The 13,554-nt window shown below is 42.0% G+C and overlaps 1 protein-coding gene across 2 annotated transcripts in view; it reads right to left on the bottom strand.

The window, feature by feature from the left end:
• Positions 1-13,554, bottom strand: part of lrp8 (low density lipoprotein receptor-related protein 8, apolipoprotein e receptor) — a 269,034-nt gene that overhangs the window by 95,175 nt on the left and 160,305 nt on the right. For both annotated transcript variants that reach the window (XM_033965471.2, XM_055221522.1), the window contains exon 4: positions 8,365-8,493. In XM_033965471.2, the coding sequence (XP_033821362.1) occupies positions 8,365-8,493 (129 nt within the window). The remainder of the gene's footprint in view (positions 1-8,364; positions 8,494-13,554) is intronic.

Raw genomic sequence — 13,554 nt, 5'->3', positions numbered from 1 at the left:
TAAAAGCCTCTAAGCACCACTTGACTGGGGCTTGATTAGAATCACTGCTTTAACGACGAGTGGGAGGAGATGGACACATTATTTTAGCACAAATAAATGTCTGATCTGTCACCGGAGCCAACGCTAATTATTCCAAAGGACGCTCCTATCACGGCTGTTTCTCTTATCGCTACATAGAAAAATCACTTGTTTGTTAGCGCCTCCGTCTGCCACATAGAAAGTCCATTTGCAAAGAGTAAAACAGCAAAGGAACAAATCAGTCTGAAGGCCACTATTTCTTCATGATAATGTTTGTATAGTTTTAGCTTTATCAGAGTCCCTAATCATTTCTATTATTATTGTCAAAACCCATAATAAAATTGAGCAATTCCATCTATTTATTCAAGTCATACACGTCAAATCATTAGCCAAAATAGCTACTGAAAAATCACTAACATTTCAACTGTCCTTTTCCCTGAATCACATATCGCTAATGTTTTATTAAAATACACTTTAAAAAGTCATTCAGAAGTGATCAGGCTGTCACATCAGGGCTGGAGAGACTGAACCGAGGACGTGCTTCAGCCTCTTAATGTGCACATCTGTAACATTTAAATGAGACGTCAAACATGGCGCTGTTCAGGGGGTTAGAACCATAGACTGTATTTATAAATGGATGTAGCTAACCTGCTAGCCACCACGTTAAAACTAGGTAGTGATCATGGGTGCGCTTCCGGCTCCATCAGCTCCAATTCACTTTCTATTGAAAAACTGTGGCCCCTCTCTCTGTTACTGCTGCTGTCAGACTCGTCATTTTGGTCTTAAAATGTTCGTATTAACTCGCTCTACATGATCCTGGTGTTTTATTTTGCAATTGTGTCTGTAAATCAAGATATGAACATTAATTAAACAGACAAATCAGGCACTTTCTTTCCCCGAGGGCACTCACACTAGCGTTAGCAACACTAACAGTGTAACTATGCACGCGCATCGCTTATAAGGGGCGCCATCTTTGTTGTGGGAAATTACAATTCCAGATGAAAAGTAATCCATTTGTGTAGCCCTGTGAGTTATGAAATACAAAAAAGGTTTATTCTTTGTTACAGCAGATACGGTCAGGACAGGACCAGACCTGCCTTCAGGCGTCCCAAGTCTCTGAGTCTCTTTTTTTTTGAGCATCTCTCCCCCTGGTCCTTCATCTTCCCATCTCCAAGAGCATCTGAGCTCTGAGTATTTATACCAGCATGACAAAGCTACAATCTTTCAAAGCAGTGTCTTCTGTTTCACATCCATGAGATAATGAACTTTTACACTTGGACAGGTAGAACAACATAGTTAATGTCTGTTATGGGTCTGACACACAGACACAGATCAAATGCATTTAAAGACTTTTCATAAAAATATGTTATTCACAACATGAATATACTTAAATTTCCATCACAATCTTCAACAGCTTTGCTCCAGATTGGCTCTTTTGGTTGCTATGATACTCGCGATTGAAATTCCAAATATGAAACTCGGCTCTAAATTGGAGCTGAACGCTGTGGGTGACGTCACACTCACTCAGTCCACGTCTTTACACAGTCTGTGATAAGCACGCAGGCTTAAACACAGTCAAAGCACGTCAGTAAGAAATCAGTTATCATCCAGCTGTTTCACTTTATTTGTCCATTTAGGTCCTTCTTTTTATTCGGGGTCACAGGGGGGTGGAGACCTGAGAAACGCTGGTTCTATGGCAGGATCCGAGCCAATCACACGAGTCATTCATCCGTCACAATTCAAAAGCACCCTCGACTTTTAAAAGCATAGCTAAAATGGTGGGAGAAAGTATCCAGATCCCAAAGAGGTAAAGGCGACAGCAATACAATACAATACAAAATGAATACGCTAAAAATATCTTTAATATTTCTTTGCCCGTGATAAACCTTTCAAAGTCAAGTACAGGTTGTTCATTGTCACAGTATACTGATGTACGACTGTGGTCCTTAAAGCTTTACGTTCATTCAGCGCTGTATTGCCTGCTCCTCCCACAGTCCCTGGCCCCACTCCCTGGTCCCTCCCACAGTTTCCAGTCCTTCCCAAAGTCCCTGTTCCTCCCACAGTCCCTGGCCCCTCCCATAACAGGCCGCGGTCCCTCCCACAGTTCCTGATCCCTCCCACAGTCCCCGGTTCCTCCCACAGTTCCAGGCCCCTCCCGCAACAGGCCATTGTCCCTCCCACAGTCCCTGATCCCTCCCACAGTCCCCGGTGCGATCGTTCATCTTCTTCTCATGAGCTGCATTGGACACAGAGGAGACGGCTCTGGACGACAGGTGGATGAGACACGGCTCTGCTCAGCTGTCATAAAAATTACACCATGACACTCAAAACAAACAAACAAATAAACAAACCCCAAATTTCACTTTTTTGCATCATTTTGGTAGAAATTTACATGAGAGAGTGCGGCCCTTCAAAGAGCCGTGTGCACATGAACGCGGCTGACACTATGGGCACGCTGTTCTGAAATGTCCTATATTTATGACACATGCACTTGAGATGTTATTGCTTTTCATAAAATATTCCACAGTATAGCATTACATCTACCTATCGCCATGGGAAGCAGATTGTGCTACAAGCATAGACTGTATAAAGAAGTAGACTAAGTGAGTGTGACGTCAGCCACATCGTTCAGCTCCAGTCAAATGAAGCTCATCGAGGCCAGAGCAGTTATAGGGGCCAATTTGGAGCCAAGTTGCAGGAATTCTGACCGGAAGTATCATAGCAACCAAAGAGCCAATCTGGAGCGAGGGTGTTGAAGGTAACACCTCTTCCCGCCTGCACCGTTGGTTTAGCAGGGAGCGGGTGCTTAGCAACGCTGTCAATCAAAAACCTATTGCTAACACTAGTGGGATTGACCTTGAGGAAAGGTGGTGCCTGATTTGTCTGTTTAATTAATATTCATATCTTGATTTACAGAAACAATAGTAAAATAAAAACACCAAGATCATGTAGAGCGGATTAATATGAACATTTTAAGACCAAAATGACGAGTCTGACAGCAGTAGTTACAGAGAGAGGGGACACAGTTTTTCAATAGAAAGTTGAGTCGATGAAGCTGGAAGTGCACCCATGATGGCGGCTAGCAGATTAGCTATGTCCATTTATATATAGTTGTCCCTCGCTATATCACAGTTCACCTTTTGCGGCCTCGCTGTTTTGCGGATTTTTTGTGTGTGCAATTTTGCATGATTTTTTGTACAGTGTAAGAACGTGCATTGTGTTCAGAGCAGAATGCATTCAGACAAATGTATGTAACATTTGATTTATTTGACGTATATTATATTATTTTATGTATTAACATTTATTTGGGTAATTAGTATTTTGTTTATTACTTTACTTATTACTTATTTTTTTACTTTACTTAATTACTTATTTTATTAACAATGGATATTATTCATTATATTATGTTGGATACATAATAATATTGGTTCCTGCTTGTTGTTGTGCTACATCACATTTGAGGAACGCAACGATAAAAATGTAACAAGAGCGAATGCGCACAAGGCACCACGAGATGAGATGAGTTAAGTTGTTGAATAAAGACGAGCTGTAAGTGTCCTGCCGAGTTGGTCTATTTAAGCAAGAACATGGACATGCTGAGGGGAGACGCTTCTACTTCGCGGATTTCACCTATTGTGGGTTATTTTTGGATCATAACCCCCACAATAAACGAGGGACCACTGTATACAGATTATCTGTGAAGAAGAGAGCCTCATCTAAGTGAGAATACATGTTTTTCAAGATACTTTTTCGCTATAAAACATTGATCTTTAACTGAATAAATGTGAAATAGTTACTTTTAATGCAGTACAGTGTGCAACATCGCAGAAAGTTACATAGTGCAGCTTTACATTTCAGTTTTTTAATAGAAGTGTTTTAATAGTAAAAGTATAAAGGTAGCAGTAACCGAGTTATGATCATAGTAATCATACTTTTTATATTTACAATAGGACAATAAAGACAAATATTTTCACCCTATTAATGCTGGCATAGAGGAAACCATATTAAGTAGCAGCAATAACATTACCAGTATCAGTGGTGTTAATATAGCTGCAGTAAAACTCCTGTTATGAGTGTTTTAATAGTGGTAGTAGTTCTTACTTGTTCATTCGAGTGACACAAAAATACTTTGAGCCAATCAGTTGAATATATGGTAATGACACAGGGGTAATAAGTACTTCTAGACGTTGTTTATAGTTTTGATAAATACAAAGTAAAGCTCTACCACGGGCAGATTTTGAAAAAGGAATTGACACATTTGTAAAGTGGCATCTGGATTATTGTAATAGTTTGTCTGTGGGGCTGGACCAGGGCTCCCTGCAGCGCTCACAGAACATCCAGAAGAGACACAAACTAAGACACGATGAGGCCTGTGTCTGCAGCTGCTCCGGCTCCTGTTTCATATAAAACTCAAAATGTGTTTAAATGTGTGCACTCTAGGGGTCCAGTCTGCACTCTGGGGGTCCTCTTTATTTGAGGGTGCTACTGCAGCCCTATACTCCACCCAGAGCCCGGAGGTCAGCTGACCAGCTCCTGCATGACCAGAGGTCTGTGGCAGCTCCCAGACTATGGAACAGCGCCCTCTGCCTGTCACATCGTCTCAGTTTTTAACACAGTTTAAGACTAGACTGAAAACTTCTTCCCCCTGGTATTTAACTCTACCTACACAGGAAATTAGTGTTATTGTTTGTTTGTTTTTTGTTTAGAAGCAGCTGTAGTTGTTTTAAATATGCCATGTAAAGAAACTTGAATTGAAACATTATTAACATCGCTGCAAGTTTAGAAAATACCTCCACATTTGCAGCAGAGGGCAAACCACTCATTGGCTTGAATAGAAACACATTATTCTTATTCTGTGTAGCTAAAATGCTGTTTACTAATTATAGTAGAGTTGAACAGATGGCCCAGGTCACAGTGACAATGGGCCAGGGACAGCCCCAAACAAACAAAATGGCCGCCTGCAGAGTGTACGGACTCGTGTCTCTGCTGAGCCTGTGCTATTGGCTCACTTTAATAATGTTATCAGTCCCACACAGCCACAACGAGATAATGTGACGAGATGGTGGTTCAGTGAGTTTAACATACCTCACAAGGGCCTTTTTGTGTACGAAGGTTTTATGGGGGCATTTCCCATAAAACTTTGCAACTTTAACGCTAGCTGCCATTGTTTTAGCTTAATTAAAGGGAACATATTATGCAACATCAACTTTCATAGCTTTTAATGGTGTTATCTCATCATTAGAGTTTGAAAAAACAAAAATAAGTGGTAAAACATGGATCTATTCCACTTCTCCTGCACCATATTCTGTTTAAAGTTAGACATACATACACAGGTGAGTCAACAAGGGGACAAAGGGGTCTGTTGTCCCAGGCCACAGAGTTTTAGGGCCCCAGAATTGAACCTTCTTCCTATTAATTTTATAAGATGGGGCCCATGTGAAGCGTCTGTCCCCGGGCCCCCGAATTTCTGTTAACGGGCCTGTGTGTACATAATAGCACATTTAAAAGGAGATTTAAAGGACATTTAAAGGACATTTAGAAAAGGAGACACTCCACTCTACAACAATAAAGGGAACACAAATAAACAGGAGGTTTAAACATTAATTAAAGAGATTCATTAGCTATTCCACCACCTTCCCAATTGTAGCTATAGACAGGGGTATATGTATATGTATTATCATCATTTTTAATTATATATTTTTTATTTTATTATTTTATTATAGTTTATTTTATTTTAGTTTATTTTTATTATTTTATTTTAGTTTTTTTTATTTAATTAATTTATTTCTTTAGCTTGCAATTCTGTAAGCTAGTTCCTATTAATAGTTATGCTCACATATGTCATGGTTGAGTTTATCGCTCAAAAATGTCTCTGTACATATTATAATGTTATGTCGTATAGTGTTATGTTGTTTATTTTCTGAACACAAAGGTGACTGTTGGTCTTAACCCACGACAAAACAAGAGAAGAACAGCAGCATCTGTCTCAACTCACTCGAGCCAGTCTCCTAAACAGACCAGTGACTGAGCAATGGAACCTTCACATCAACCTGTCGCCATAGCAACCAAGTGTCACATACAAAAGTGGTTACGTAAACAACACACAAACAGGCACAAGAACAACAAAAGGAGTCAACGCTGAACTAAACAAAACATCAGATCAGTGCAAAATGTTGAACCTCTGCATCACGACTGTATCATGAAACATCCATCTGCATTTACTGAAAGAAAGAAACTGCAGAGTGCATTTATACACAGAGCGATTGGACGTGATCTCGTTGCGTGTTTTTAAGCGTGGACAGCTGTATGAGCCCGTGTGTGTGCGTCCATACTGTGTTTGCATGTGTCACTGCTGTAAAATCAATAGTGCTGTGGGCCCCATGTTCAAACTGATGAAAATCAATGTGTTTTATACAAAGTTAACGTCAGCGGCTGAGACTGAACCTGCCCAGAACCACCCACCGTGAGACAGAGACGACGACACAGAGGAGGCTCGGTGCAGGTGGGAAGGGTCAGCAGGGTTTACAGAGGATTTATTTACTCATTTAAATTCTGAAATCATATTGGACAGTTAGAATCATTAAAATGTTTCACGATTACTTCGCTATGCTCGGTTTTTGGCTCATTTGGACAGTCAAAACTTCTGCTTAGTCTCATTATGTAATATCTAACAATGGATTCTATGGATACTTTTTACTTTTACTTCACTACATTTGAGAGCAATATCTGTACTTTCTGCTGCACTACATGTACAAACTGGACTGAAAAGTGAAAGTGAAAGTATTTTTTATTATTGTTTGAGACAGCTGCCACAAATCTGTATCTGTAAGACTCATGTGATACTTTAACTTTTATGTGAGTATTTTTTTGTTTCAGTATCTGTACTTTCACATAAATAACAAATCTGAGTACTTCTTCCACCACTGCTTCTATTGATAAATTCCCATAAGAAACACAACAACACAAAACCAGACACATTCACAACACTCACATCACATAATCACACCACGATTTCAAAGCGTTTTTTTAAAGTAAAACATTTTTCAACTTTTTAATTAATCTGATGAAATCCATCCATTTTCTACTGCTGTGTATTATTTCTTTTTATTTCCTTTGGAAAAAAAAAAAAAACTCGAAGAGGTTTCAGTTCAAAACACATGCTTCTGTCTGCAGATCTCTGACTCACGTCCCTCAAGACAAATATATCTGAAAGTCTTCAAAGTAAGAACAATAAAGAGCCTTATTTCCTCAGTATAATGGCTAATCTTTAAACAAACCAGATCGAACGAGCAGGCTGACCCCAGAATGCTCTGAAAACACCATTAGCCACTGCACGACTCGATAAATGTGTCTAAGAACAATGCATATATAAATTACATTGTTATGGATATTAATCTGTTGAGGCTTAAGGCAAGAAATGCAACCTCAATGAGTGAATTATATGATTAAAAAGTTCAATATTATCCCATCTTAGTCACACTGGATCTGAAAGTCACTGCTCAGTTCAATAACGTCTAAATTCCAGGTCAGAAGATAGATATGTTTTACTCATAGACTGTATGAAGAAGTGGACTAAGTGAGTGGACGTCATCCACAGAGTTCAGCTCCAGATGAAGCTCATCGAGGCTAGAGCAGTTATAGGGGCCGATCTGGAGCCGAGTTACATATTTGGAATTCTGGCTGTGAGTATCATAGCAACCAAAGTGTCAATCAAACCTGTTGCTAATGCGAGCGGGAGTGACCTCGGGGAAAGAAGGTGCCTGATTTGTCTGTTATTAATGTTCATATCTTGATTTACAGACACAATAGTGAAATAAAAACCCCAGGATCATGTAGAGCGGGTTAATACGAACATTTAAGACCAAAATGACGAGTCTGACAGCAGCAGTTACAGAGAGAGAGGGGGACACAGTTTTTCAATAGAATGTGAATTGGAGCCAGAGTTGACGGAGCCGAAATCGAGCCCATGATCGTTTCCTATTTGGAATGCTGCGGCTAACAGGTTAGCTATGTCCAGAAAAATATACAATACAATATAATATATAATCTATGGTTTTACTTCACCAGAAAACTTACATAGTGCACCTTTATTATTATTATTATTATTATTAAATATTGTATTAATTTATTAATTTTTATTACAGTAGATGCCATTTCTTCAGACACAGTCAGCCACATCTGCCCGAGAACAGGCCATATGAGAAAAAGTGTCTTGCTCAATGCTACAGCAGCAGCTCACGCTTCAGGTTTGAACCGACAACCCTCCAGTTGGTGGGCACACACTGACTGCCTCTGTCTCTGTCGCCTCTCAAACATTTTCAGTCTAAAAAGATGAAGCAGACTCACCAGCTGCGCACTGCTCCTCGTCGGCGCCGTTCTCACAGTCCCTCTCGCCATCGCATCGCCATGACAACGACACACACTTACTGGCCACGCCCCCACAATCGAACTTCTCTGGAGGACAGGTCTGTCGGCCTGAGGACAGAGCGACGAACATGGTTAGAGAAAAGAACGAAAGGTGTGGAGTAGAAAGAGAAGAACAGAGGAGGAGGAAGAGGTGGAGGTGCAGAGAGAAGGAGGGATAGAGCGAGAGGAGGGGGGGATGGAGGAGTGAGAAGGAGAGTGAGAAGGAGGGATGGAGCGAGAGGAGAGGGGGATGGAGGAGTGAGAAGGAGAGTGAGAAGGAGGGATGGAGCGAGAGGAGAGGGGATGGAGGAGTTAGAAGGAGGGATGGAGGAGGAGGGATGGAGGAGAGGGAGAAGGTGGGATGGAGCAGAAAAGGAGGGATGGCATGAGAGGAGGGGGGACGGAACGAGAGGAGGGGAGATGGAGGAGTGAGAAGGAGAGAGAGAAGGAGGGATGGAGCAAGAGGAGGGGGGATGGAGGAGTTAGAAGGAGGGATGGAGGAGAGGAGGGGGGATGGAGGAGTGAGAAGGAGAGTGAGAAGGAGGGATGGAGGAGGAGGGATGGAGCGAGAGGAGAGGGGATGGAGGAGTTAGAAGGAGGGATGGAGGAGGAGGGATGGAGGAGAGTGAGAAGGTGGGATGGAGCAGAAAAGGAGGGATGCATGAGAGGAGGGGGATGGAGCAGAGAGAATGAGGAATGACTAGAGAGAAGGAGAGAGAGAGGAGGGATGGAACAGAGAAGAGAGAGAATGAGGAATAAGAGAGAGAGAAGGAGAAAGAGAAGGGGGGATGGAGCAGAGAGAATGAGGAATGACTAGAGAGAAGGAGAGGGAGGGAGGGATGGAGCAGAGAGCAGGAGAGAAGGTGGGATAGAGCGACAGGAGGAAGGATGGAGCAGAGAGGAGAGATGGAGCAGTGAGAGAGAAGAGGAGGAATGGAGAGAGAAGGATAGATGGAGAGAGAGAAAAGGAGGGATGGAGCAGAGAGAAGGAAGGATGGAGCAGAGAGAAGGAGGGATGGAGAGAGAGGAGAGATATGCTCAGTTGAACTGCTGGGTAACTTGGTTATCTTGTTGTTGAATCAATTTGCCCCAGAGCCCTGCAATTTACCCAGACACTCAACAGAGAGAGAGAAAAACAAGAGTGAAGGAAAACAGCCCCACACAGCAAGAAGCATGCTAACAAGCTAACAAGCTAACAGGCTAACAGGCTAACAGGCTAACATCTGAGAGCAGACGCAGAGCAGTCTAAAGAAGGCCTCAACAATTAAAGGTCCTGTATTACACAAAACTGGCTCTTATGGGCTATAATCCATGTTCTAACGCTGTTACCTCCTCAAAAACAGACCTGGAGTTGTGTTTTGTTTCATTCACACATGTTTGAGTAGCACTTTACATCTCCAAAGCTCCAGTTTAACAGCTCCTTTTATCTTTAGTTCAGTAGAGATTGGCAATTCAACCCTGGAATTATGCAAATTATTCCCTAGTGAAGGTTTATGAGTTTAACAACACAACTCTAAAAACACAAGTCACACTTCCACAAATGATGTCAGATGTCAGATCTGTGGACAGGCAAGTCCTCTCACAGTAAGAATGCAGGTTTTAAATGTATTTTTGAACAATAACACCACCTGTAATTGTTATCTTTATGTTACGTTACGTTATGCTACGCGATGCTATGTTATGCGATGCTATGCTATACTACGCTACGTTATGTTACGTGATGTTACGTTACGTGATGTTACGTTACGTGATGTTATGCCATGTTATGTTATTCTATGCCTGATATATTAAACTATAGTTTAAAATATTGGACTGAGTTTTCTCTAAAAATGTAAAACATTTCTGGATTGTTGCCATCTGTCTCTTATCACTCTCATGTAAAGTTCTAACAAAGTGGCAGCATCATGTTAAGTGTCTTGCCCTTGGACACCACAAAAGTCTTGGGAGTTCCACTTGCCAAGTTTCTGGTTAGTGAACATACACCCTCTAACATTTCAACTACTTGTCAGATCTAATAACATCTGACCACAGAGATCACCAAGAAGCTTCTGTTTGTGCACTAAAACAGCAAAACTCCATTTGACAAAAATAAGAAGCTTGTAATAATCCTGTTACCTCACCAAAAACAGACCTGAGTTGTTTTGTTTCATTCACATATGTTTGAGTAACATTTATAATTATTATTAGTCTGTCTAATTCTCCAAACCTCAAAATGCTCTGTTCCACCTTGTGATGTCATGAAGTTGTAGTTTTCAAGTTAACAGCTCCCTTTATCTTTAGTTCAGTAGAGATAGACAATTCCAGGTCTGAAATGATTCTAGTGAAGGTGTGTGAAGAGTAAAAACACAGTGGAGCACTTTCCGTGTTACCACATGATGACATCACAAGGTGAATCAGTGTTTTCTGTTTCTGTCAAACACCTTCACTCTCATGACTCATTCGGACCGTCAGTTATTGCAGCTAATAAAAGTTGTTTTGATGCGTCAGTTTGTGGCTCTCACACAGATGCAAAGTGAAGTGGCCCCAGCGGACCCCGGCCCATTACAGCACGGACCGTCATTGTTCCTACACGTGTTTCCTGTTATATTGCTCTGGGAGGGCAAAACACACATGTCCAATCCATCAAATTTACCATGGGTCCCCGGGCATCCCACTTCCCCGTGTCTGTACCACACACGCCGTACACTCCGCACTACAGGGACTCGTGACCTGGAATACATTACAACTCTGTCAACTCAGCTTCATCACTTAAACATATTGGTCCTTTGGGGTCCCGGCGTTGGCCACCTCGTCTGTGAGAGCTGACGGAAACGAGTTTGGTGGATTGGTAAGTGTAAATTGGGTCTGTCAAAGGTTTTCCATTAGGGTTGTAACGAAAAATACCTCCAGGTGCTAATCGATTTTAAAGCGAGTATTAAAATTTATTGATAAGGGGCAACTTCAAAACCTGCCAGAATCCCTCACCTGTTAGTTCATCATCGATAGCAGAACATTTAATGACTGCATAAAGCTAAAGGCGAGCTGTGCCAAAACTGAGACGGGAAAGAGGGCGTTTGGATGTTTTGCTGTTTTACAAACTCTTTCTCCTTGTTCCTCACTGTCTCCTCATCTCCACCGTCGCAGTAAAACACCAGCCGCCTCAGCCTCTCCATGTTTCCCTCTTCACCACCACCTCCAGGATTTAGAGACTTCACTAATCCGATCCGTCAGTCTGGAGGTGGGGCCTAACTCAGCACTAAAGTTTATAAACTCCATTACTCTGATAAAGTTTGAGACTCCGAGACCTTCCCAGTTGCGTGACCATTAGCGCTCTCAGCTAACTCTGTGCCAACATTCAAATATAAAGGTTACGTTTTTGGCTAGTCCTCTTGTTTCTGATTACAACCCCAGCTCAACGGCACCTACGGGAGCCTCTTCTTGTTTTATTCTATTCGTTCCTCTTTTTTCATCACGATTTTTTACGGCTCTGAATAGATTGCTTCTCTGTTCCAAAGTAGACCCCCGCTGAGGGATGCTGGGAATTGCCAGCCTAGGCCAGAATCACCTTCCCTTCCAGCACGCTAACTAAAAAGGCGCTTGCTAATATTTCAGTTTTACACCAGTCCGCTTCCTTTGTGTTCTATTGTCAGATACGTCCATGTTTCTGCATTTTTCCACCTTTAATGAGTCTCGTCCTGGCCTTTAGGAACAATATTCACTGTCATATCTGTACGAGCGCTTCTTACAGCCAACGCCGGCTTTGACACTCGGACCTCCACCAGACCACTGAATGAACAGATTCTGAATACCAGCGGGGGGCGTGCATAGCGGCGATAATGCGTGAATGAAGAGAAGGAGAATTGGGCGGTGAATACATGGAGACGCATAATTCATGGCTGACAGGGGAGATTGAACTAAGTGGCGGTCTATAGGGAGTGGGATGCGAGCGCTCAATGGGGCTATAGGGCCTTGAAGAGCTGTACATACGCGTCGGTGGAAATGCTGCACAAAAAATTGTTTTCGTTCAGACATCGGCCATCGTGAGTGTGTGGGATTCCAGATGTGCAGGTCAGACACGACATGGCCGACATCGTGTTATTCTGGGGCGTTTGATTCTACAAAACTATAGATTTATAAAAAATATGTTTGTGTTTGTGCAGATTCCTTTTACAGGCAACATTTTGAGGATTTGAGGATTGATCAATTCTTAAGATATTTTGGATGTTTTGTTTGAGGGGTGGCAGTGGCTCAGTGGTTAGAGCAGTGGTCCCTCCAACCTGAAGGTCTGAGGTTTGATTCCCGCTGGGACCAAGTTCTTAGGCAAGACACTTTACCCACATAGTGTAGCATGAATGTGTGTGTGTGTGTGTGTGTGTGAATGATTGCTGGTGATGGTTGTCCGAGAGGTCGATGGCGGGGGTTTGCAGTCAGTCTTTCCCAGGGCAGCTGTGGCTACAATAGTAACCACCATTGAGTATGAAGTGAATGTAATTACTACAATTTACAAACATGATTATTATTAAATTGTTAATTGCCACAACAACGCAAAGGTCCTAATTTTTGTTCATCATTTTGAAACCCATGGCTATGTCTGTAAAAGACCTGCTTGTCTCCATGGAGATGTTACTGCTTTGTCTAGATCAGGGGTCGGTGACCTTTAACACCCAAAGAGCCATTTGGACACAGTTTCCATGGAAAAGAAAACACTCCAGAGTCAAGGGTTGCCAACCTCTTGTCAAGAATGTTTCACAGTATGGCATTAATTTATCTATTATCTCTATGGAAACAAGTAGATGATGCCACCAGACCACACTACTGGTCAGATCTGTAAGAGGGCGTACCTTTAACTAGCACTTTATTCTCAACTGTGTAAATTACACAGAAGTTTGGGGGTTTTAAATATTCAGAAATGAACTCACCCAGCCTCCCTCCCTCATCAACACATCATGGTTTTCAAAAAGTATTCAGAATATTCCATATCAGCCATGTGTGAGGAAACAAACTGTGTCACAAATCTCTTTTCTTTTGAAGCAGACGCTATAGAAAACGATAAGCCCTCACAGCTCTGTGTAAACTCCAGGGGCCCAAACCAATAAGAGTGTGATTGACAGCTGGGTTAAAGGGAACAGGCTCAGCTCGGCCATAGAGCCA

The sequence above is a fragment of the Periophthalmus magnuspinnatus genome, chromosome 4 (assembly GCF_009829125.3).
Source record: "Periophthalmus magnuspinnatus isolate fPerMag1 chromosome 4, fPerMag1.2.pri, whole genome shotgun sequence".
Classification (NCBI taxonomy): Eukaryota; Metazoa; Chordata; class Actinopteri; order Gobiiformes; family Gobiidae; genus Periophthalmus; species Periophthalmus magnuspinnatus.
Note: the sequence above shows the minus strand (reverse complement) of the source record. Positions and strands in the feature narration are given on the sequence as shown.